Source organism: Gracilinanus agilis, chromosome 4 (assembly GCF_016433145.1).
Source record: "Gracilinanus agilis isolate LMUSP501 chromosome 4, AgileGrace, whole genome shotgun sequence".
Taxonomy (NCBI): Eukaryota; Metazoa; Chordata; class Mammalia; order Didelphimorphia; family Didelphidae; genus Gracilinanus; species Gracilinanus agilis.
This window is the reverse complement of record NC_058133.1, coordinates 190,128,468-190,151,310: the sequence shown is the minus strand read 5'-3', so window position 1 is coordinate 190,151,310 and position 22,843 is coordinate 190,128,468. Positions and strand designations below refer to the sequence as shown.

General features: G+C 41.0%; 1 protein-coding gene across 2 annotated transcripts in view; it reads right to left on the bottom strand.

The window, feature by feature from the left end:
* Positions 1 to 22,843, bottom strand: part of ACLY (ATP citrate lyase) — a 44,776-nt gene that overhangs the window by 5,227 nt on the left and 16,706 nt on the right. For both annotated transcript variants that reach the window (XM_044677102.1, XM_044677103.1), the window contains 10 exons: positions 20,812 to 20,953; positions 18,461 to 18,629; positions 17,394 to 17,498; positions 15,447 to 15,643; positions 13,974 to 14,055; positions 12,413 to 12,523; positions 7,286 to 7,413; positions 6,063 to 6,156; positions 4,648 to 4,802; positions 404 to 554 (listed from right to left, as the gene is read on the bottom strand). In XM_044677102.1, the coding sequence (XP_044533037.1) occupies positions 404 to 554; positions 4,648 to 4,802; positions 6,063 to 6,156; positions 7,286 to 7,413; positions 12,413 to 12,523; positions 13,974 to 14,055; positions 15,447 to 15,643; positions 17,394 to 17,498; positions 18,461 to 18,629; positions 20,812 to 20,953 (1,334 nt within the window). The remainder of the gene's footprint in view (positions 1 to 403; positions 555 to 4,647; positions 4,803 to 6,062; positions 6,157 to 7,285; positions 7,414 to 12,412; positions 12,524 to 13,973; positions 14,056 to 15,446; positions 15,644 to 17,393; positions 17,499 to 18,460; positions 18,630 to 20,811; positions 20,954 to 22,843) is intronic.

Sequence of the window (22,843 nt, the reverse complement as noted above, 5' to 3'; positions counted from 1 at the left end):
TTTAGGCCCTTACCTTTTGCCTTAGAATCAATTAATCAATATGTATTGGTTCAAAAGCAGAAGTGGTAAGGGCTAGGCAATGGGGTTGAAATGACTTGTCCAGGGTCACACAGCTGGGAAGTGTCTGAAGCCACATTTGAACCTAGGACCTCCCGTCTCTAGGCCTGGCTCTCAATCCACTGAGCTACTCAGCTGCCCCCACTACATATATTTATACTGTAATTTTTATTTTATCTGGGCATATGTCTTATCCCTAAGGCCAAACTAAGTCCCTTTAGGACAGAGAACAGATTTTCTTTCCCTTTGTAAATCCCTTAGAACTTATCAAAGATCCTTGAATATAGCAGGGACTTGGGTCTTTAGATTTTTTAGGTTCATAACTTAATCAGATAACGATACTTACGATTGTGAGCAGCCCTGACGTAAGGCTAGAGACTAAATCTTTCCCAGCCCGGGCGCAGATAATGGTATTGTGGGCCCCTGACACAGCAGGTCCATGATCAGCTGTCACCATCAGGCACATCTCAATGAACTGGCAAGAATATTTAGGTAACCTAGAGAGTATTGAAAACACTGGGGATAAGTGGTCAAAAGACATTACAGTTCTCCAAATTAAATCTATAAACTATATAAATTATATATAAACTATATAAAATTAACAACCATGTGAAAGAATGTGATAATGAAATTAAATATACCCTGCCCATCACCACTTAATTCACAAGTGGAGTAGTCTATAACCTATGTGTGCAAAAGTGGGTGACAAATCAGAATTGACTGATTGCCCCCTGGGCAGTCCTAAGCAAAGTGTCTGTTGTGACTGGACATGTAAACTAAGAGGAAGGCACAGGAAGTGACACAAAAGAAGCGCCTTTTAAAAGGGAGGGACAACTTCCTGTAGCTCTTCTGGTTTGTGACTTGGAACTGAAGGAGTTCTGGCTGGGACTTTAGCCGTGGTGAGACTGCTCTCTCCCTTAGAACTATACGCGTGGTGAGCGAAAAAGGCTGACTACCTTAGCTTCTCTGGAGGTACTAGCCTCCTGGAGGCTCCCTTGATTGGGAAGAGCCCTCGTGGCTAAAACCCTTGTTTAACTGACTTTTAGGCTCTCTGGCTGGGCCTCTGGAACCCTGCTGGAGTAAAGCCCAGACTTGATTATAAATCTAGTTCTTTAAGCTAGATCTCTTACTCTACCCTCTTCTTATCTCTCTACTTCTACTCTCTCCTATATTTTATAAATAAACTACTAAAAATCATTTTAGAAGTGATAATTATTCAATTCTTGGTGACCACTTTAAATATTATATCCAACCCTTCAACCCTCTTTTTCTCTTTTTCCAAGATGGAAATAGTCAATGTCAGAGGGAAATTCCTAGGAAATTCCTAATATGTTATTGGTGGAACTATGACTTGGTCTAGACAGTCTAGAAAGCAATGGATTGTGTAAAAATAGTGACTTAAAATATGTATATATCCTTTGGCTCAGAGAATTCACTGTTAGGCACATACCCTAAAGTAGGGTACCACATGTGTCCCAAAATATTTATAGCAGGACTACTTTGTGGTAGCAAAAAACTAGAAACAAAGTTATCAGAAAGTGGCTGAACAAATTATGGCATAGTAATGTAGTGAAATATTACTATTATTTAAGAAATGATGATGAAGAAGTATGGAAAGATTTATATGAACTCATACAAAGTCAAATAAGCAGAACCAGGAAAACAATATGTAACACAGAAAGGCCCAAACCCAAAACTAAACAGCATGAAAGTTTAAATTTTATATCCATAGAAGAAAAATGAACAGCTGCCTCCCACCTTCTTTGTGGAGGTGAGGGAATATGGGTGTGGAACACTGCATATAACATGACTTTTTCAATGCTGAATAATTTTGCTGAATGATTTTTCCCCCCATATTCTTTTTTTTTTAAAACCCTTACCTTCCACCTTAGAATCAATACTGTGTATTTAATTCCAAGGCAGAAGAGCAGTAAGGGCTAGGCAATGGGGGTTAACTGACTTGCCCAGGGTCACACAGGAAATATCTGAGGCTAGATTTGAACCTAGGACCTCCCCTCTCTAGGCCTGACTCTCAATCCACTGAGTCACCAAGCTGCCCCCTTCTTCTTCTTCTTTTTTTTTTTAAATAAAAGTATGGCTGGAAAAAGTTGGGATGGGATTACAGTGAAAAATGGGATGTGACAAAAAGCCAAAAGGGATTCATAAAATGTATTTAAAAAATAAATATTTTTAAAAGATAACTTTTTTTTAAACATTGGAGACAAGAAAAAAAAGTCAGAGCAAAGGAAAGAAGATAGATAAGTAAATTTTCTATTTTGTCCAGAATGATGATTTCATTAATGTTGGATCTTAACTCTACACCAAGGCATATCATTTGTTAACTGGCCTGGTAAATTTACAGTCTTAGGAGAACACTGAGAAGTCAAGTGATCATGGGACCATTATTACCTAACTAGAATGTTTTAGAGGCAAAGGCCTGGAATCCAGGACCTTTATCATCCACTGTGCCATGCTGTCTTACTGAATCGTTGAAGAATGAAAATATATCATGCACTTCTCTGGCTTTCCTTCACTACTCTGAAAAAGGCATCAAAATTCAAGAAGGCTCTGGGCATCCCAATCTAGGTCCAGTACTGCAACAAAATTCTGAGTCGAGTCAACACCTAATTCTTTTGTAGTATCAGAATTTGTTTGAATTGAATATTGGTCTGTTCAAAAGAGATAGCAATCAGTTGAAGGTTGGGAATCTTTGGGTTATGTAGAAATTTTAATTATGCTACCATTCATTGGGAGCTACATTCAGGTTATTTTCTTTTGTCCTGATGAAAAAGGGCCTTTCCCCAGACAGCTAAGTGGCTTAGTGGATAGAGTGCTAGGACTCATCATCCTGAGTTTGAATCTGACCTCAGACATGTAACAGCCATGTGATCCTGAGCAAGTCACTTAACCTTGTCTGTGGCTCAATTCTTCATTTGTAAAAGGGGGACACAATAGCAAAGGAAATGACAAACCACTTCGGGGTCACAAAGAGTCAGACATGACTGAAACCACTGAAATATAACAAAATCCCTTTCCTCACTTTTCAACATGACTCTTCTGTAAGACTCACTCCCTGATAACACATGTATAACCCAGTAGAATTGCTTGTCAACTTAGGGGTGGGGAGAAGAGGGGAAGGAGACAACACGAATCATAACTTTGGAAAACCTATGTGTAAATTTGTTACTGGAATAAAACAAAGAAAAGAAAAAGAAAATTTAAAAAAGAAGAAAAAAAAGAGACTCCCACTCCAATGATTAAGGGGAAAAAAAACAAAACAACTAATGACCAAAATGGAATATTAAAAGGACACCATTCAAAGCTGTTACGGTGTAACCCTTCACATTCTTTCAGGGGAGGCAATAAAGGAAAACGTGGTGAAGTGACAAAACAATAAGACCTCAAAACGGTACCCAATGCCACTTTGCCCAGTTTCTCTGGGTCACATACTGGACAAGCCAGTCCTGAGCTGTCGATTCCTAGGAAAGGATTCAGCTAGTCTTCTGAGCTGCAGGGAAGAGTCTGATCTAACAGGAGACTGCTATAACACAGTGACACAGATGCTCACAAATACACAATGTGTTTGCAGCCCCATCCCTGACTCTTTAGGCACCTCACTGGGGAGACGATCTTTAAAAAAAACAATTGAGCTACTGTATCACCGGAGTCCTTTCTACTGGCTCTAGGAAGGACTGTGCCCACACATACAGGGACCCAGAGACACCCGCCTTTGGCAAAGTCTCTGAGAGTTCCTGATCTCTAGTTCTAGCTTCAGGATATCAATGGGGAATGTGCTGGTAGAGTGTGAATACTTGGGACCCTACCAAGCAGGCAAGGCAGGGAATATGGTGCCTTTTAGGAATTGGGATCATGAATATACTTTTTAAAGCCTTTCCTTCTGTCTTAGAATTGATACTAAGTGTCAGTAAGGACTAGGCAATTGGGGTTAAATGACTTGCCCAGGGTCATACAGCTAAGAAGTGCCTGAGGATAGATTTGAACCCAGGATTTTCCATCTCCAAGCCTGGCTCTCCATCACCAAGCCACCTAACTGTCCTTGATCATGGATCTTTTGAAAGAATGAATTGAAGTTATTTTTTAAAACCTCTAGACTTGGTAGTCAGGAGGACCTGGGTTCAAATCCAGCCAAAAACACTTCCTAGCTATGTGACCCTGGGCAAGTCACTGAACCCCCCAATTGCCTAGTGCAGTTGCTGGTCTTCTGTCTTAGAGTTGTTACTAAGACAGAAAGTAGGGGTTTAAATAAAAGACCTCTAGAGATCAAGAGATTCCAAGAACACAGTAGGCACTTAATGAGTGCTTGTTAAACTGAGTTAGTTCCCCATCAAGGTTCTTGCTTTAAAATTTTTTTCTCCTATGGTTAGTTCTCCATTATTCTTCTTGTAAGGGGTGAGCCTCTTGGTTCTCAGTTGAGAGAAAATAGCTTGTATCTCTTCCCAGCTGCTCAACTAACATTTTATAGGAATGAAAGCCTATTTCCAAGTTCTATTTAATTCCCTGACCCCCTACCTACCTGCCTTCCAGGCTAAATAACCAACATTTCACTTCCTTTCTTTGGTCATCCCTCACCTTCTCTGGAACCACAGCAGTCCCAGGACCCCTCCAATGCCCATCTCCTCCTTGAAGACCTCAGTGATAGGCATGCCTGCATAGATGAGCTCTTGCCCTCGTTCATCGCAGATGCTGGTCATGAAGGAAGCAGGCTTCCGGATTAAGCCCAGCTCCTAGAGACCAGGAGAGAGAAAAATGGGTAAGCAGAGGCACCCAGGCTGTGTGCCATGCCCCCTGCCCCTTCCCTCCCACTAAGAAAACTGTCCCAAAGGGCAATTGGGCTTAGATCTGAGACCTCCCAGGGTAATCTACACTATTTACCTTTCTTTAAGGGTTAGGAAGCAATGGGACCTGAGTCCCACTGGATTTTCGGAAAGATATCTGACATGTCTTCCCTGTTCTGAGAAGGTTGCCTTCTCTTCCTTCCTATATACTTCTTAGGAAAAAAAATCTTACCTTCTTAGAATCAATATTAAGTATCAGGACTAGGCATTTGGGGCTAAGTGACTTGACCATGGTCACATAGCTAGGATATGTCTACAGTAGGATTTGAATCCAGGACCTCCAGGCCTGGTTCTCTATTCACTAAGCCACCTTGCTTCCCTGTCACATATATTCTTTACTATCTTTCTTTTGTACTTTTAAAACACTTGACAGAGATATATTTGTATTATCTGGGGAAATCCCATAGTTGTTTTTTTTTTTATTTTTTTTATTTCAAACCCTTAACTTCTGTGTATTGACTTATAGGTGGAAGAGTGGCAAGGGTAGGCAATGGGGGTCAAGTGACTTGCCCAGGGTCACACAGCTGGGAAGTGTCTGAGGCCGGATCTGAACCTAGGACCTCCAGTCTCTAGGCCTGGCTCTCAATCCACCGAGCTACCCAGCTGCCCCCTAAATCCCATAGTTTTGAGAACATTATTCCTTAATATCAACCTGCCTCTCCACTTCTAAAGCCCAAATGGCTTGCATGGGGTTGCCCCAATTTCAGAACTACCTTGATGCTCTGTCATCTTTATGTCCATTCTGAATCAGAACCTTCTGGGTCAACCATACACAGATGCCGTTTACACAAGTCATTTAAGTGAAAGCATTCCTGAAATTTATTCTATCCTTTGAATTTTCATCCTAGACTCCAGACCCTATCACAAAGTAAATAAAAGTGGTCCTAGGTCAATAGTCCCAAACCCTAAGTCATTCCTTGGTGAGACCTCTAAATACATTTATCATGACTGAGTAGGAAGACAGCCAAATGACCCTTTGGTTCATGCTACAAATTCTAAAGATACACCTTGTGTGAAAAGAAAGGATGAAAAAGCAACCTGTAACCACTTCTAAGGGTTTAAGCAGAACTGTGCATTCGAACCAAGGGCCCTTGGCTTTTCCCAAACCTTTGGTTTTCTGGTGACCCCAGGGGTACCTCAGTCACCTACCCGGGCCCAGGAGTAATCCATGGGTACGGTGGGTGGGGGAACTTCTTGAGCAGGTACAATGACTCCTTTGGCAACAAGATCTTCATACACATTCCTGAGGGGAAGGGGAGAAGAAGGTTAAGAAACAGAAATGACATGCTTTTCATTAATAGGGAATATTCTAGCAGTTCAAATAATGACCCTCTTTTCCCCAGATCTCATGGCTTATTATTTTACTCTTCCCTGGCCTATTCCTATCAATCATCACTGACCTAAAACCTAAATATAAGCAGATAGAGAGCCTGCTCAAATGTAAACAACAAAAAACCCCAACAACCCTTTGTCTCTAGATTAGGTTTTCCTGGGACCTCAAACCTATTCCCTAAGCCTCAGTGATTTTAAAGAAGAGGCATAAAGATGGGCTGGTTTAAGGGAAGAAAGAAAGAAATAGCATTGAGAACTAAAGTCAGACCTTAGCTGTGAACGAATTACATGCACCAGAGCCCATCCTCCCCTTAGCCAGAGTCCTCATCTGATATATACACTTGGGAAACAGTCATTTTAATATCAACCAGACCACAAGCTGGAAGATAAGTCTTGATGCATGTGCTTTTGGAAAAGCCCCAACAATGAGTTTCAGAAAAACTTGGGAAGACTTAAATGAACTGAAACAAAGTGAAGTAAGGAGAACCAGGAGCACTGCAATAGTGAACAACAAAGAAAAATATAATGATTCAGGACAATTTCATTTTCATGATGAAAAATACTATCTCCTTCCAAAGAGAACTGAAAGACTCTTGAATGCAGTTTGAAACATTCTTTTTCCCCCCCTTTTTTCACCCTTGCAATGTGGCTAATGTGGAAATGTTTTGCATGATTTCATATGTATAATGAGCATTATATTTCCTGCCACCCAGATAGGTGAGGGAAAAGTGAAGGGAGAAAAAAAAATTTAAGTTAAAAATTTTTAACCATGAAAACTCTTCAAGTAACATGGTTAAGTTAAATGAGCATGTAAGATTATGCCTGCCACTATTCTAAACATCAAAAACAGTGTTTGTAGGACATCTAGGTATTTGTAAAATGTGAATATTCATGCCAACCCTCACCCTTAACTGAGAGAGAGGGAGGGAGAGAGAGAGGAGGGAGAGAGAGGGATCGGAGGAGTGGGGGAGGGGAGGGAGAGGGGGGGGAGGGAGAGGGGGAGAGAGAAAGAGAGGGAGAGGGAAAAAGCGCCAGCTTACTGAATGATTTCGCCTAGCTCATCAAAGCTCCAGGGCACAAAGACTCCTGCCTCCTTCAAGGCCTGGTTTTTGGCCACTGCTGTTTCTGAGGCCTGGTTGGCACAAGCGCCTGCGTGGCCAAATTGTACCTGGAAAGTGAAACAAAAAGATCAGCCTTACTTTGCCTCATCAACCCCTTCCCACCCTCACTCCTCAACAAACAAAGGGATAAAAGAAATCATAGGAGCAAAAAGAAATGTGAGTTTGGATCAGATCACTACATCCTGCAGCACAAGAATCTGAATAGACCCAAGTCTGATGTCACTGAGGGACATTCTCTGGGAGGACATGCTAATAGCTGGCTTCTAGGAGAACAAGTCTAATAAAGAACTCTCTGGATAATCCCTGTGGATAGTTTTGCCTTGTACAGTCTTTCAGGGTTGCACGTGGGCTCCTACTGCATGACTAGGGCTCTTTTCTTTGTCTCTTTTCACCCTAACCAAATGAAAAAAAGGAAAAATCAGTCTGGGTGTAGGAAGAGCTCGTTATTAAATCAGGGATGGCAAATTCCTGTAGACACTAAACTGTACATAAGAATCCATTAAGCCATACGGTGACTTAGAAAGCCACCTTTCAATATTATCTATATTCTATTTAATTCTTATTTATGTCATTAAATATTTCTCAATTACATTTTAATCTGGCAGGCTTCATGCATGATACCTCTGAATTAAGTAATCAGTAAGAACTTACTAGGTGCCAGGCACTGTGCTGGATACTGGAGGGGTACAAATGCAAAAGTGAAACAGTGCCTGCCCACAAAGGGTTTCCATTCTATTAGAATGAAACAGTAGTTCTACTTGGAGAGTCCACCTTAAAATGATCTATATTTCCTTCTCTAAAAATTCAGCTCATAACTCTCAGAGGCCCTTCCAAATTAGCTTGACTCCACTCTGATCATTCCTCAATTACATACCCCTTTGGGACTTATATATTCAACTTGTTCTATATTTACATAGACTCAGCAATCCCTTATTTTCAAACAGTGCCATTGTGGGTTGTTTCTTTTATGTAAGACTTGTAGGCCTCATTCGATAGTTCTAGTTTTTGTTTTGTTTTGTTAAACCCTATACTATGTATTGGTTCCAAGGCAGAAGAGTGGTAAGGGTAGACAATGGGGGTCAAGTGACTTGCCCAGGGACACACAACTGGGAAGTATCTGAGGCCAGATTTGAACCTAGGACCTCCCGTCTCTAGGCCTAGCTCTCAATCCACTGAACTACCCAGCTGCCCCCAACAATTCAATTTTTAAAAAAAGTATTATGTGGTGGCATCAAGGTGGGTCAGAACATAGAGAGCCAGACCTGGAGAGAAGATGTCCTAGGTTCAGATCTGACCTCAGACACTTCCTAGGTGTGTGACCCTGGGCAAGTCACTTAACTCCAATTGCCTAGACCTTACAGCTCTTCAATCTAAAAACCAATACGTGGTATCAATTCTAAGACAAAAGATAAGGTTTAAAAAATATATATATATGTATATGTATATACCTATTAAGGGCAAAGGAATATGACTAGGTATTGATGACCCAAATATGAAATAAGGCAGGGTGAAATTTAGCCCCTTTCTTTAAGGAGTTTACAATCTAGTGTGAATCAAATTTTTTTTGTCTATCAATCAGCAAATCTTAATTTAATCAACCAAAAATTGAAAACCCCATACTTAATACTAAGTAAGGGAGTTCACAGACACTTACTTGGAGAGAGTAGGAGTCAAGTAGGGGTGTTTTAAGTTTTTGGTTGATTAAAAGTTGCTGATTGACAGACAAAGAAAGTTTGGTTCACTCTTATCTGTACTTCAATATAATTGGTTTTCCTTGTAATCCTATGTATTTTATTTCACACATTTAAAAATGTTTTTTCTGAGAAGGGCTCACCACCAGAATGTGCCTGAGGGCCAAGGCACAAAAAAGGTGGAAAAAGATTCAAGCACTATGCACCCCCCCACACTTTGAAGTTGAAGATCCCATACCCATGGTGGATATACAATATTGACCAACTAATCTTCTTTAATCCTACAATCACTAATCACTGATATCATAACCCTTGCCATTACAGAGATAGATACATCTGGAATTAATAAGCCCAGAGTTCATCAAATTAGGAAAGAATTTCCATGACAGACTGATTGCCTATGAACTTGATCATAAACTACTCTAACATCACTTCTTGCTTTAAATAAGTTTTGTCAGATGATTAGAAAACAGATGTTGCAAACCCAGATAATATATTATCTACCTTTCACTGGGATTAATCCCCCAAGGTTGTTTTTTTTTGAGGGGGCAGCAGTTTAAGTGCCTCACAGACAAACTGTGTTGTATATACCTTTCCAAGACTGAAGAAGAGGAGAATGGTGGCCTAGGAATGTATTGCATAAATTATAGCTATAAACTTAAGTAGGAGTACTGAACTTTTTGGTGAGCCCTATGAATTCCTCTGAATAACATGTTTAAATGCATTATATAAACATTTTTTATATGCTTTTTTCTTTCTTTTTCAATGTTGGAAGAAGGAAAGGGAGGAAGAGAAGGAAGTTTTTGGTCAATTTTTTAAAATTTAACTTATAAAATAAAATACATAAGATTCTGAATTAAACCAATTATACTGAAATAATTCAAAAATATATATCTTAAATTAATTGAACCTTGGGTTAAGAACCCATAGCCAAGACACTCTCAGAAGTCAAGAAACCCAATGTGAAAAGAATGAGTTGCATCTTAGCTATACTACTCATTTGGAATCAAGCAGTTTCCTGTAAGAGATATTTCTAAGGCTCCACCGCTTACTGTGGAGAGTAGAAATGTCCCCTCCTCTACTTTGGGGACATAAGCAACAGACCAGCCATTTCTTTCTTCCCCAAGGCCCATGATGACAAACCTATGGCATGTGTACCAGAGGGGGCTGCTCCCCTCCCCCTCATCATCCAGCCCTCTGCCCCCACAGCCAATGGGAATGCTTCCTCCCTTCCCTGAATGGGGTAGGGGGGGCTGGGAGGATGGGAGCTCACATGCCAAGTGAGGGTTGCAGTTTGGACATTCAGTCTCTAAAAGGTTCACCATCACTGCCCTAAGCTTATCGTACTCTAAGGAATCTTTCATTATCACCTGAAACTCTCAACCTTTCTGCTTACATAATCCCCCAAACTTCAGGAGTACTTCCTATAGCTTGCCCCAAACTGAAGAGTTTTACATAAATTAAATTTTCAAAACTATGTCATGTCTAGATAGCTTCCGAGAAAGCCTCCAGGAGGTAAATAATCAAAGGAGTCATCTCTAAGTGGGGACCTAGGGAATAACAGCTGGAGGATAATACAAGAGGCTATGTAATCAAGTGCTAAGTGTATCTTCAAGACTTAAAGTAATTATTGAGCCCTTATTACATTGTGCAAAGGGCAAACAGGCATTCAGAGAATAAAAAGGCAGGAAAGGTTTCACAGGCCCCTGAAGCCTCTCCCCCTGCCCTCAAGCAATTGAGACAAAGGCTCTGGGAATTTCTTTGAAGCTAGGAATTTAATCAGTTATTTTTTATTATAATTTCTAAAAGAATCTTTTCTTCATAAAAGAAAATGTCAATGTGACTTAAACCCCGGTATTTTTAGAAAGGAGGGACAGTTCTCTGAGTCCAGAGAAAAGATCAAGTCTGATAAGCAGCCAACTGAAAGAGAGTGCATCTCCTCTGGCAGGAGGTCATTTGTTTATTAGATTATCATAGCCTGAGGAGATTATCTCTTAGAACACCCATCTATTATTATAAGCAACCCTTCCATTTTAATTCTGTTTCATACATAGTTCCATACATTATCCAGATGCCTTGAGGATTCAAGGTTCAGCCTTCCTTCCAATTAAACAGACCTTCTGGTACACTTATCTCTTCTGTGTAAGAGTCGTAGGAGGGAGTCATAGTGCCCAGATTCAAATGATTTCTGGATAAGCAGCAATAGGGAGGCTGTCCCTGGCTGGCCTAGAACAATGCCAACAGCGGTGGTGTGCCCACATCCGGAGGAGCTCATTAAGAACATTCTGACCAGGAGAGGGGAGATACAGTGAACAGTGGGTAGGCCCCAAAGCTCAGTTTTCTCACTTGACCTCATCATCTCTCCTGGTTTAATTATAACCTCTATACAGAGGACTTATAGATCTATATAACCAAGCCTCATCTCTCTCCTGACCCATACCATCAACTACTTATTAGATATTTCAAGCCAGAGGATCTATAAACAGCTCCAACTCATTGTCTTTCCCCCCAAACTTTCCCTATTTCTATTGAGGGTACCACTATTTTTCCAGTCTCTCAGGTTCATATCTTCAGCAACTCTCCCTCTTATCCAAATGATACACAATCAATTGTCCAATTCTTACCATTTCTGCCTCCATAAAGTCTCTGCTACCCAGGCTGCCATCCTAATTCAGGCCCATGGTATCTAGGATTACTGCAATGGATTCCTAAGTAGTCTTCTTGCCTCAAAATCTCTCCTCACTTCAATCCATCTCCATACAGTTTCCAAAGTGCTTTCTTTTATGGGTAGACTAGTCACTCCTCAAACTCAATAAATTCCAGTGGCTTCCTATTGCCTCTAGGTTCAAATACTTTTTTTTTAAATAATTTTTTATTTTTAGAAAAATTTTCCATGGTTACATAAGTCATGTTTTCATTAGGCTTTTAAAGACTTCAACAACCTGGCCCTAATCTCTTTCCAGCCTCATTATACTTTTAACCCACACTCTTCAGGTCCTTGTACTGGCCTTTTCCTAGGTCCAAAAAATGCATTCCACTCTCTTTTTACACAATTTCTCTCTTCTGTCAGGATACAGTTTAAGTACCACTTTCTACTACTACCCATCCCTCACCCAATCTGCTAGGGTCTTCCCTAACTATCTTATCTTTGGTTTCCTATTCATTCTGTATATACTTATATATGTAGACATCTCTCAGGTTGGACTATAAGCTCTATGAGGCTAGAGACTGTCATTTTTTGACTGTCAAATAGCAGGTGCTTAATAAATGCTTGCTGATGGCTTCTAAGGACAGAGTATGAGTTCAAAGAGGACCAAAGAAGTAGGAGGAGGAGAGATGCATTGCTAACACATACCTCAGAAGAGAACATGGTGGCACAGGTACCAATACACCAGCAGACCACAGGCTTTGTGATCCGGCCTTCCTTGACACTCTGACAGATCTTGTACTCCTCAGTGCCCCCGATCTACAAAGAGGGTGGAAAGAAGTAGGACACAAATGTCCATGTGCTACGAAACAATCACACTTACCATTTCTGAAGTAAGAGATAACTTGGCTCCAAAACCCTCTTAGACAATGCAGGACCCTGAAGAGACCACTCTCCCCCAAGCTCCCCTGCCGCTCTCCTCCCCCCCAAACACATGGATCTGAACACCAGGTGGCCAACACAGAATTGGACTATAACTTATTTTAAAGGCCCCTACAGGTCTAATGCTAGTCTCTACTAAATCAGGTAAGAAGAAAGAGACCTTAAGTTGCCTGATGGAGAACACAAATTAGATCTGAAGATGCTACTGAAAGCTGGGGCAATGGAAAAGTAGTTTAAGGGGACAGCTAGGTGACTCAGAGACTGGGTTCAAATCTGGCCTCAGATGCTTCCCAGCTGTGTGACCCTGGGGGCAAGTCCCTTAACCCCCACTGCCTAGCCCTTACTGCTCTTCTGCCTTGGAATACACAATATTGATTCTAAACTGAAAGTACAAGGGTTAAAAATAAAAATTCTAAGGAAGGTACTAAGAGAGGTTTAAAAATAGAAGGAAGATTCTTGGCTCTCCTCTTGAATAGAGGAAACTCTTTAGGCCAATGCAGGAATCTGTTTTGCTCCACTGCATTCCTGTCTCTAAAGTTTTTCCTTTTTTTGCATGATATCACATGTGTAACCTATATCAAACCTATATGTTTACCATCTGGGAAGGAAGAAGAGGAAGAAGAGAATTTGGAATTCAATATTTTATAAAACTAATATTAAAAATTGTCTTCACATTTAACTGGGAAAAAATAAAATACTGAAAAGAAAAAAATAGAGCTTTTTCCTTTTTTTTTAAAGGAGAGAAAAATGGATTTTTTTTCATTAAAAAAAATTTTCTTATATCATGGGATGATTTAGAAATAGATGTACTACTTAAGAGACATGAAGCAGAATGGGATGATGTTTCCAACCCTAGAATAATCAGACTCTAAATCCACTCACTGCTAGGAAGACATCAGACAGCCAGAACTGTTGTCGCCTGCCCAGAGGAAAAGTGGGACTGCCTTCTTTTAACACTGTTGGAATGCTCTCATTTTTTAAAAACTGGATCTATGACTTAAGTCACCCAGTATCAGTTGATAGAAGTAGATCTTATGGGGCAGCTAGGTTCAAATCTGGCCTCAAAAACTTCCTGGCTATGTGATCCTGGGCCAGTCACTTAAGCCCAATTGCTTAACCATTATACTTTTCTGTCCTAGAGTTGATACTAAGACAGAAGGTAAGGGTTAAAAAAAAAAAAAAAAAAGAGGTCCTAAATCCAGGTCATCTTCCTGAATTCAAGGTGGTCACTCTCTCTAGATTACCCCCTGCTGCCTCTCATTCTTCTGAAATTCCTGAATCTCTAAGTCCCCTTGGCTCTGGATCCGGGTCAGAACTAATAACTTACCTCCCCAAGCACCACAATCATCTTCACTCCTGGAGTGTCTTGATAACGCAAGACATGATCCATGAATGTTGAGCCTGGGTATCTGAAAGTAAGAGATAATAAAAGTGGGTCAGGATAAAATATTTGGGTTTTTTTTAAAGCATATACATTGAAACATTGGCTTTTGTTGGCTACCACTGTTTATAATGAATGAAAATGAAATTTTATAAACCATACTAGAGGTACAAGTCTAAATGTAAGTTTCCTGATAGAAATGTATATCTGTCTATGGAAGGTCTGGAAGTGGCTTACAATTAACTCTGATTTTCTCTCTTTTCCCAGTCAGACAATTACAATTTAAGCTATTCTTCTCTTAAGAGAAGATCATATCAATCAATCGATCAAACAAAGAGCTTAATTCAGAAACTCCCCAATTATCCATTTCTCCAGTAAGGTAAGACGGTAAAGCACTTACAATGCCCAGTACATAGGAACTATATAAATGTTAGTTATTATCGTTATTATCTTAAGGCAGCATCAATATGGGCTATCTGGAGGAAGGGACTCCTGGAGGGAGCCTAAAATCAGTATCATTGGGCAAGCCAAGGGGTCTTAGGGATTCAGTAACGTTACCTAACGATACTGATTTTAGGCTCCCTTGTTTTGTTACCTTGGTGGAACATTTATGTTTCACAAAATACTTTCCCTGTCTCATTTTATTTTCAGATGCTTCACTGATATGAGCCTAAGTGCTAGAAAACTATGAAACAGGGAGAACCAAGAGAACGTGATATATAACAACAGAAATATTGTTTGAAGAATGGCTTGTGTAGGTCCACCTCCGGAGAAAGGACAGTCAACAGAAATAAGACATGGTTTCATATATACACAGATCTTTTTGTCAAATGATGCCATCTCTAATGGGGGGAGGGGAAAGGGGAGAAGGAGGGAGGGAGTTAACTGAGTATTTTAATATGACAAACAAATAAAAGTAAATTTAAAAAAATATTTCAGACCAATAAGAGCTCTGATAAATCCTTAGAGGGTGGGAAGACCAGGTCATCATGGACTGTGTGTCAACTGTCCAAGGCTCAGCCTTGCTCAATTTGAAGAGGCCCATCACTAGAAAGTTGGTTACCCCAGGTAATGACCAATGACAATTTTTTTTTTTTTGCCACAACCATTCATTAAGGCCATGTAATAAGCCAGGAATGAGGTTCTGATCATAAGAGTGGTAGAAATACTCACACTGATGACGTCACCCATCTTTTTAAATATCTGATTTTATGTTTATGAAGTAAACATGGAGACTCATGTTCCAGACTGTCAAACTGAGGTCTAGAGAAATTCAGTGACTTGTCATAGGAGTCAGATATAGAATTAAGCCTGCAGGACTCAGGCATCTTGCCCCTAACCTACAATTCATTCCCCCAGTGAATTTAAAACCTAGAGTCGTCAAGGTTATGGAATTTCTCTGGTCCTCCTGATAGTTACCTATCCCCACCAATGGCCACACCCTCGTAGACACCATCTGTGGTCCTGGAGATGATGTTGTTGAGCTCATTGGACATGCCCCCAGAGCGTGAAACGTAGGCCACACTGCCAGGCCGGTACAGTTTAGATGCCAAAATATTGTCCAGCATGCCACCAGTGTTCCCAATTTTAAAGCACCCAGGCTTGATCCCGCCAACCTACAGGGCAGAAGAGACAGATGTCAGAAGAGTAGGAAGAACACCTGGGAAATTCAAACAGTTGCAACACCATCAGTCTTGCTCCAACAGGATCTTGCTCAGAAGTGAATGGATTAGATAGCAAGAATCATCCACCTAAGTTACATGGAATCCTAGATAAGACAACATTTAAGAAGGAGAATAGAGAAATAGAGGAAAATCCTATCATTACACAAATGAATACAAAATACTTTTTGACTTAATTTGGCCATGTATGGTCATACTTAAACAGGACTGTAGATAAGTATATTCTTAGTAAAAACAATATCCACGAATAGACATACCTCCTAGGCAGTTAACTTAACAACCAAATGTTTATTCTGTCTCCCAAAGTTAGCAAAGCTGTCTTTCTGAGATGTTGAGGTCCTTCCCTCAGTTTAAAATCTTGGCTTTAGCCAGAGTTACTTTTAAATTGGTAATCTATAGGGCAAAAATCAAGGCCTCCATTATTTGTAGTTAAGAGACTTTTAAAAACTTGATTAAAAATCTCCTACTTGGCCTTAAATTCCTTCCTTTTCCATAGATAAGACAGATATACTATTCTATGGAAAGACCATTCATTGAAAAGGTCAAAAACTAGGGACAGCTGAGTGGCTCAGTGGATTGAGAGGACAGGAGGTCCTGGGTTCAAATCTGACCTCAAATCTTTCCTAGCTGGGTGACCCTGGGCAAGTCACTTAACCCCCATTGCCTAGTCCTTGCCACTCTTCTGAAAGAAAAGGTCAAATACTTCCTTCTCGGCAAGAAAGGGGAGAGAAGAGAAAGGAAGAGAATTGCCTATAGGTTTTCTTCAAGTCAGGTTAATAAGCTTTTATTAAGCCCTTACTAGTGCCAGACACAACAGTCTCAACCCTCGAGGAGCTTACAACAACCAAACAACTATGTACATATAGTAAACTGGGGGAAATCTTAGAAGGAAGGTTCTAGCATTGAAGGGGAACAGAAAAGATCTCTTTGCAAAAGGTACAATTTGAGAGTAGACTTGAAGGAAGCCATGGAAGCTAGGAGGCAAAGATGAAGAGGGAAGAGAATTCCAATTATGGGGGCCAGCCAGGGAAAATGCCCATAGGGAGTCAAGAGATGGAAAGAAGCCATCAGTGTTACTGACTGGCAGAACACAAAGAGGGGAATAAAAAAAGGAGTTCAGGGACAGTTAGGTAGAGCACCAGGCCTGGAGTCAGGAAGACCTGGGTTGAAATCTGACCTCAGACCTTGGGTGTGACCTTGAGTAAGTCACTTAACCCCATCTGCCCTTTTGTCTTAAGAGTTGTTATTAAGACAAAGTAAAGGTTTAAAAAAAAAAAAAAGGAAGGGGCCAATTTGTAAAGGGCTTTAAAAATCAGAATCTTTTATATTTGATACTGGTAACAGGGAACCACTGCAGATTCTTGAGTCAAGAGTGACATGATCAGGGTTAGACTTGTGCATTACAAAGATAACTTTGGCCGCTGAGGGCAGGATGACCCTCAATAATTTCTAATGTGATTTATAGGGAAATCTATGAGACTGGCTTCCCCAAAATAGGAGGAGAGAGCGAGAAAGAGAATCTATCTACTTTGAAAGAACCAAATCATGCACGCATGTATGCTCACATGTGTGTGTGTATACACACAGGTTTCGGAATCTTTCTACTTTGAAAGAATATCTTTTGATTCAGTGCCTAAAACAGGATTACAAATGTAAATAAAAGCTTTTCAATAAAAAAGCTTACAGTAGCAGGTCCTATGATGGTCACTCCCTTCTCATCTGCCTTTTTAATTAGTTTCCTGGTGAGAGCTTCAGGGATGCCTTCAGCAATGATGGCAATTGTACGAATCTGTAAATGGCAAGAGAGAAACAGAGATTAAGGCCCTATTTCACTATTCTGTTCCAGACCATGGTAATGGAGGCAGGAACAGTTCCCTTCTGCTCCCTCTGAAATATGAAGGATTATATTCCAAATTCTAAGCTCTAACCCTCTCTCTCTGCTTCTCAGTTCTTACAGAATTCTCTACAGCCCTTCCTCCAAGACCAAGACTCTTCCTACATCTGGATCAGACCAGATGTAGACAAGAGTGATCAGATGCCTGAGCAGGTGGCACCCATTTCCCAAGTCAGTAGTATGTACAAATTTGCCCCACTTTCTCCTGCTCAGTCAAAACTAACACCATGAAGACCTTCCTTTCCCAAAACACTGGTCCAATAGTCTGAACAAAATGAAAATGACTATAGTTTATATTCACCCCACAGTCTCCTCCTTCCATCTGGGTCCAGATCACTCCTGCTTGTTTTCAGCTAGTTCAGGGGGCAGTGACTGTACTATCTGCTCTCTGCCACATCCATCCCAGAGAGGGCAAGGGGACTTTAGCATGGTCATCAATCACCTCTGCCAATGAATAGTTAACAGGGATGTGATGATTAAAGAATGTCATCCATTTAACAAATGCAAAACTATTTGCATTTGAATACCAACGTTAGAGTTGGCTAGTCTTTCCTTCTCTTTTGTTGTCCAATATTAAAAATTCCTTGGTCACATATTAAGCCACCAACAAAGGAGGAGTCAGAAGGCTGCCAAGGTGGAACTGAATCCAGGTATAGATGAGCACAGATAAACTCGGGCTGGGTAGAAGCAGGCAGTCAAGGGCAGCAGCAGAAGCTTCTAGCAGGCACTTGCTTTGAATGTAGGACTTAAAGTTTCTCTACTGAGCTGACCCTGGCCTTCCCACCTTCACAGCCCATAAATAAACTTCCCTAGGAAGTACAATTTTATCTACTGCCCAGGCCACTGTTGCTGCCCACCTGTGCATAATTCATGGTCTCGATTGTGCTGTCATAGGCAGAACGGAGGGAGGCAAAGTTGATCAGCACATCAACCTCAGGGTGCTTCTTCATGGCATCTGCCATGTTCTTGAAAACGGGAATCAGGATCTCCTTGTGGCCCCAATAGAACTTCTGTTTGTGGTCCCCACTATGAGAGAAATGGAATGGGGAAGAGAGGGGGATGGAGTGGGGGAAAGGGGGAAAGACCAGACAGGCCCCACAGCCCAGGGGCTTATTCCAGAAGCTGAGGACCAACATAAAACAATTACCTTGACCTCCAAGCAGATGGGGCAAGAAGGAGGGCACTAGATTTATCATCTTGGTCTTGTCACTTAGGACCTAAGGGGCCTTAGACAAGACTCTTCACTTCTTTAAGGCTTTTGCCTCATTTGCAGAGTTAGAAGGTTGGACTAGATGACCTCATAAGTCATCCCCCTTCCAACACCCCATGAACTTGACTAAGGGAGCTCCCTTTCTAATGGAGTAATAGTATTCACAAGAGACTTTAAAAAGGTTTGCCAATACAAAAAATCAAGTCATTCCCCAATTGATAAATGGGCAAGGGACACGAATAGACAATTTTCAGATAAAGAAATCAAAACTATCAATTAAGCACATTAAAAAATGCTCTAAATCTCTTATAATTAGAGAAATGCAAATCAAAACAACTCTGAGGTACCACCTCACACCTAGCAGACTGGCAATATGATGGTAAAGGAAAATAATAAATGTTGGAGGGGGTGTAGCAAAGTTGAGGCACTACTAATGCATTGCTGGTAGTTGTGATTTGGTCCAACCATTTGGGAAGGCAATTTGGAACTATGCCCAAAGGGCTTTAAAAGACTGCCTGCTCTTTGATCCAGCCATACCACTGTGTTTGTACCCCAAAGAGATAATAAGGAAAAAGACTTGTACAAAAATATTTATAGCCATGCTCTTTGTGGTGGCAAAAAAAACTGGAAAATGAGGGGGTGTCCATCAATTGGGGAATGACTGAACAAACTGTAGTATCTGATGGTAATGGAATACTATTGTGCTGAAAGGAATGACCAACTGGAGGAATTCCATGTGAACTGGAACAACCTCCAAGAATTGATGCAGAGCAAAGGGAGCAGAACCAAGAGAACATTGTACAGAGACTGATACACTGTGGTAAAATCGAGTGTAATGGACATCTGTACTAGCAGCAATGCAATGACACAGGACAACTCTGAGGAACTTATGAGAAAGAACTCTATCCACACCCAGAAAAAGAACTGTGGGAGCAGAAACACAGAAGAAAAACTTATAATTGATCACATGGTTCAATGGGGATATGATTGGGGATGTTGACTTTGAATGATCACTCTATTGCAAATATTAATGATATGGAAATAGGTTTTGAACAATTATACATGTAAAACCCAGTGGAATTGCATGTTGGCTCTGAGAGGGGGGGAGGGAAAACATGAATCATATAACCATGGAAAAATATTCTAAATTAATCAATAAAAAGTTTAAAAATTAAAAAAAATAAACAAGGGGGCTGTGGAAATATATATTGTACAATATATGTACAAATTATATTACTTGCCATTTTGGGGAGGGGAGGAATGAGGGAGGTAGAGAACATGTTTCACAAAATGTCAGAAAATGATTATAGAAAATTGTATCAACATGTAATCTAGAAAATTGATTAAAAATCATTTTTATTTGCTAATAAATTAAATAATAAAACAAAGAGAGCTGAACTAGAAAAAAAAAGTTTTGCCAAGTGTTCAACTTATGTTATCTCCTTTGACCCTCACAAATCTTCCAAGAGGAAGGTATCATTGTTATCCCCATTTCAGAGATGAGGAAACCAAGGCTATCTGAGATTTGTCTGAGGGGAGTCACACAAGTATCTGAGGCAGGAAAGCATTTCCCCTGCCTGTGGTTAAGATAGATCCTTTCCCAGGACAGATCCCCACAGAGGTCTCTCCTATGCAAAGATTTCAGTGAGTAATTTTAGTAACTCCTATATACCATGTGCTTTAGTCTAAAGTCTTTCCTTAAAAAAAAAAATAATAATAACAAAACGATTTTTTAAAAAAGCATTTCCTCACAAGAACTCAAAGAGGGAGGTGATGACACATGTATTGTTATCCCTATTTCATGGATGTGGCAATTGAAATTCAGGGAGATTAAGTGCTGGCTCAGCATCATGGACTTTAAACCTTTTATCAGGGTGCAAGATACATGCAGGTGTCTACATACAAGGACAGACACAAACATAAACTATCCCAGAAGCCACCTCTTCCCCATCATCCCACTCTCTGGCTTAGGTCTATTTTATAGATGGTGTGACTCACGTGAAAGGATAGACCATGGCAGCCACTGAGGGCTCATCACGGGAGCAGATATAGTCGAAGTCGAGCATACCCTGCACGGCCCGTGTCTGCATGCCCCACACGATCGCCTTGGTGTGTCGGCTGAAGAGGGTTGTGGCCTTTCCTACATTGGCAGAGAGAACAGGACAACAAACAGAGTACCAGTGCCCAGCTGGGTCAATGGGGCTCCCACCCACCTCCCTGGAATTCAAATCTACATGTGTGTTCTATGGGGGTGGCGGTGGAGAAGAGTTGTCGACGTCCAAAGAGATGCTGAGATTAACAGTCAAACTTAACTCATGTTCCACTAGAACCTCATATACCTGAAACCAGCCTGAATTACTGAATGGTCTGAATATAAATGATCTTCTAAAAACTAAGTGTTATTACTTCAAGCACAACCAGTAACTGGAACAGTGGAGAAGTACTGCTAAACCCGGTAGGACCTGCTTGACTGAAGTGATAAGAATCATTTATATTGTTGAAACGAGTGTATTTGCCAACGGGATGTTGGTTCTTTGGTTAAACAATGCTCCTCCCTACTATATTTATACAACTGGCATGGCAAACTCTGCCTCCCCAAGTAGGGGGAAAAAACCCACCCCAAAATAAAAATGACTTCCACGTAGTTCAAGTTGTTTTCCGCATGAGTCAGAACTTAGGAGAATGAGGCATTACTGTACTAGGCTGTACAGAATCCCTACCATCACTATGGAGTTCCTGAAGATTCTGTCGGGGTGGCTTAGTGGATAGAGGCTGTACCTGCTCCCTCAAACTAGATAGGGCTTTCAAACCCTTTTAGGGTCCTGGGAAGCTGGAAATGAATAACTGGTCTCCCAAGGGGTTAAAGGAAAGCAGATATCCCAGGAAATGCTTCTCATTCCCACCCAGGCCTAGAGAAGGGAGGTCCTGGATTCAAATCTGGCCTCAGACACTTCCTAACTGGGTGTCCCTGAGCAAGTCATTTAACCCCCGATGCCGAGCCTTTACCACTCTTCTGCCTTGGAACCAATACACAGTACGGATTCTAAGACATAAGGTAAGGCTTAAAAAAAAAAAAAAAAAAGGAAGGGAGAGCCGTGTTATGCCTAATAGTCAAAGGCATTCATGCTGCTATCTGCTCCCATCCCCTTCTTTCCTCCACTCTGGGGGTTGCATCGTAACCAGTAAGTTGAAGACCCTTGACCACCACCACATGTTCCCTGAGGGTCCCCAGGAGGTAGACAAGAAAAGGGGTAGAAGGGAGGGAACATGAGCCCTAGAGAACAGAACATTTTTTTTGTTCTAGGTGAGAAGCCCAGAGCAGCAGAACTTCCTCATTCGCCCAGGGGCATGGCAATGGAGTGGGGACATTGTGATGTGTACACAACACCTCCCAAGAGAGTGGCTCTTCATGGGATTGGAGGGACAAGGATTGGATCTTAATCCACTGTAATAAAATAGGTCCAAGCACTGTGGAGCAGTGGTCTGAGTGAAGATCATAGGACCCGAAACATGTCTTGTTGCTGGCTGACCAAGGCCACTTACTTCCTGTGTGGCTTTGTGCAATGTCCTTAACCTCTACGGGGGCTCAGGCTCCTCATCAGAAAAATTATGGCGAGATCTGTGATCTTGATAAATGAGTCTATTTCTTGACATCTCTGCAACCCTGCCTTGCAGAGGTAGCCCATTAACCCATTTTGCTAGAGATTAAGGGATTGGGCAGCCAGCAACGAGACATGTTTCTTTATAATCACTCCTCATACAGGTGTAACTCTCTTGAGAGAAATGTCATGGTTACATTCACCCTGGGCCAGCCTGAGTCACAACACTGTCAAGGTCTGCCTCTGACATGTCCTGGGTTCTGTGATCCTGGACAAGTCACTGCAGCTCTCAGGATCATGGGCAATTCTTTGAGACCAGGCTGAAGGGTAGATAACTGAACTGTACACAAAGAAAGGAGATTCTCTAGACCCCTAAATCCTAGTTCCAGTTTAAAAAAAAAAAATTCTCCAATTCTTTAGGCAACAAATTG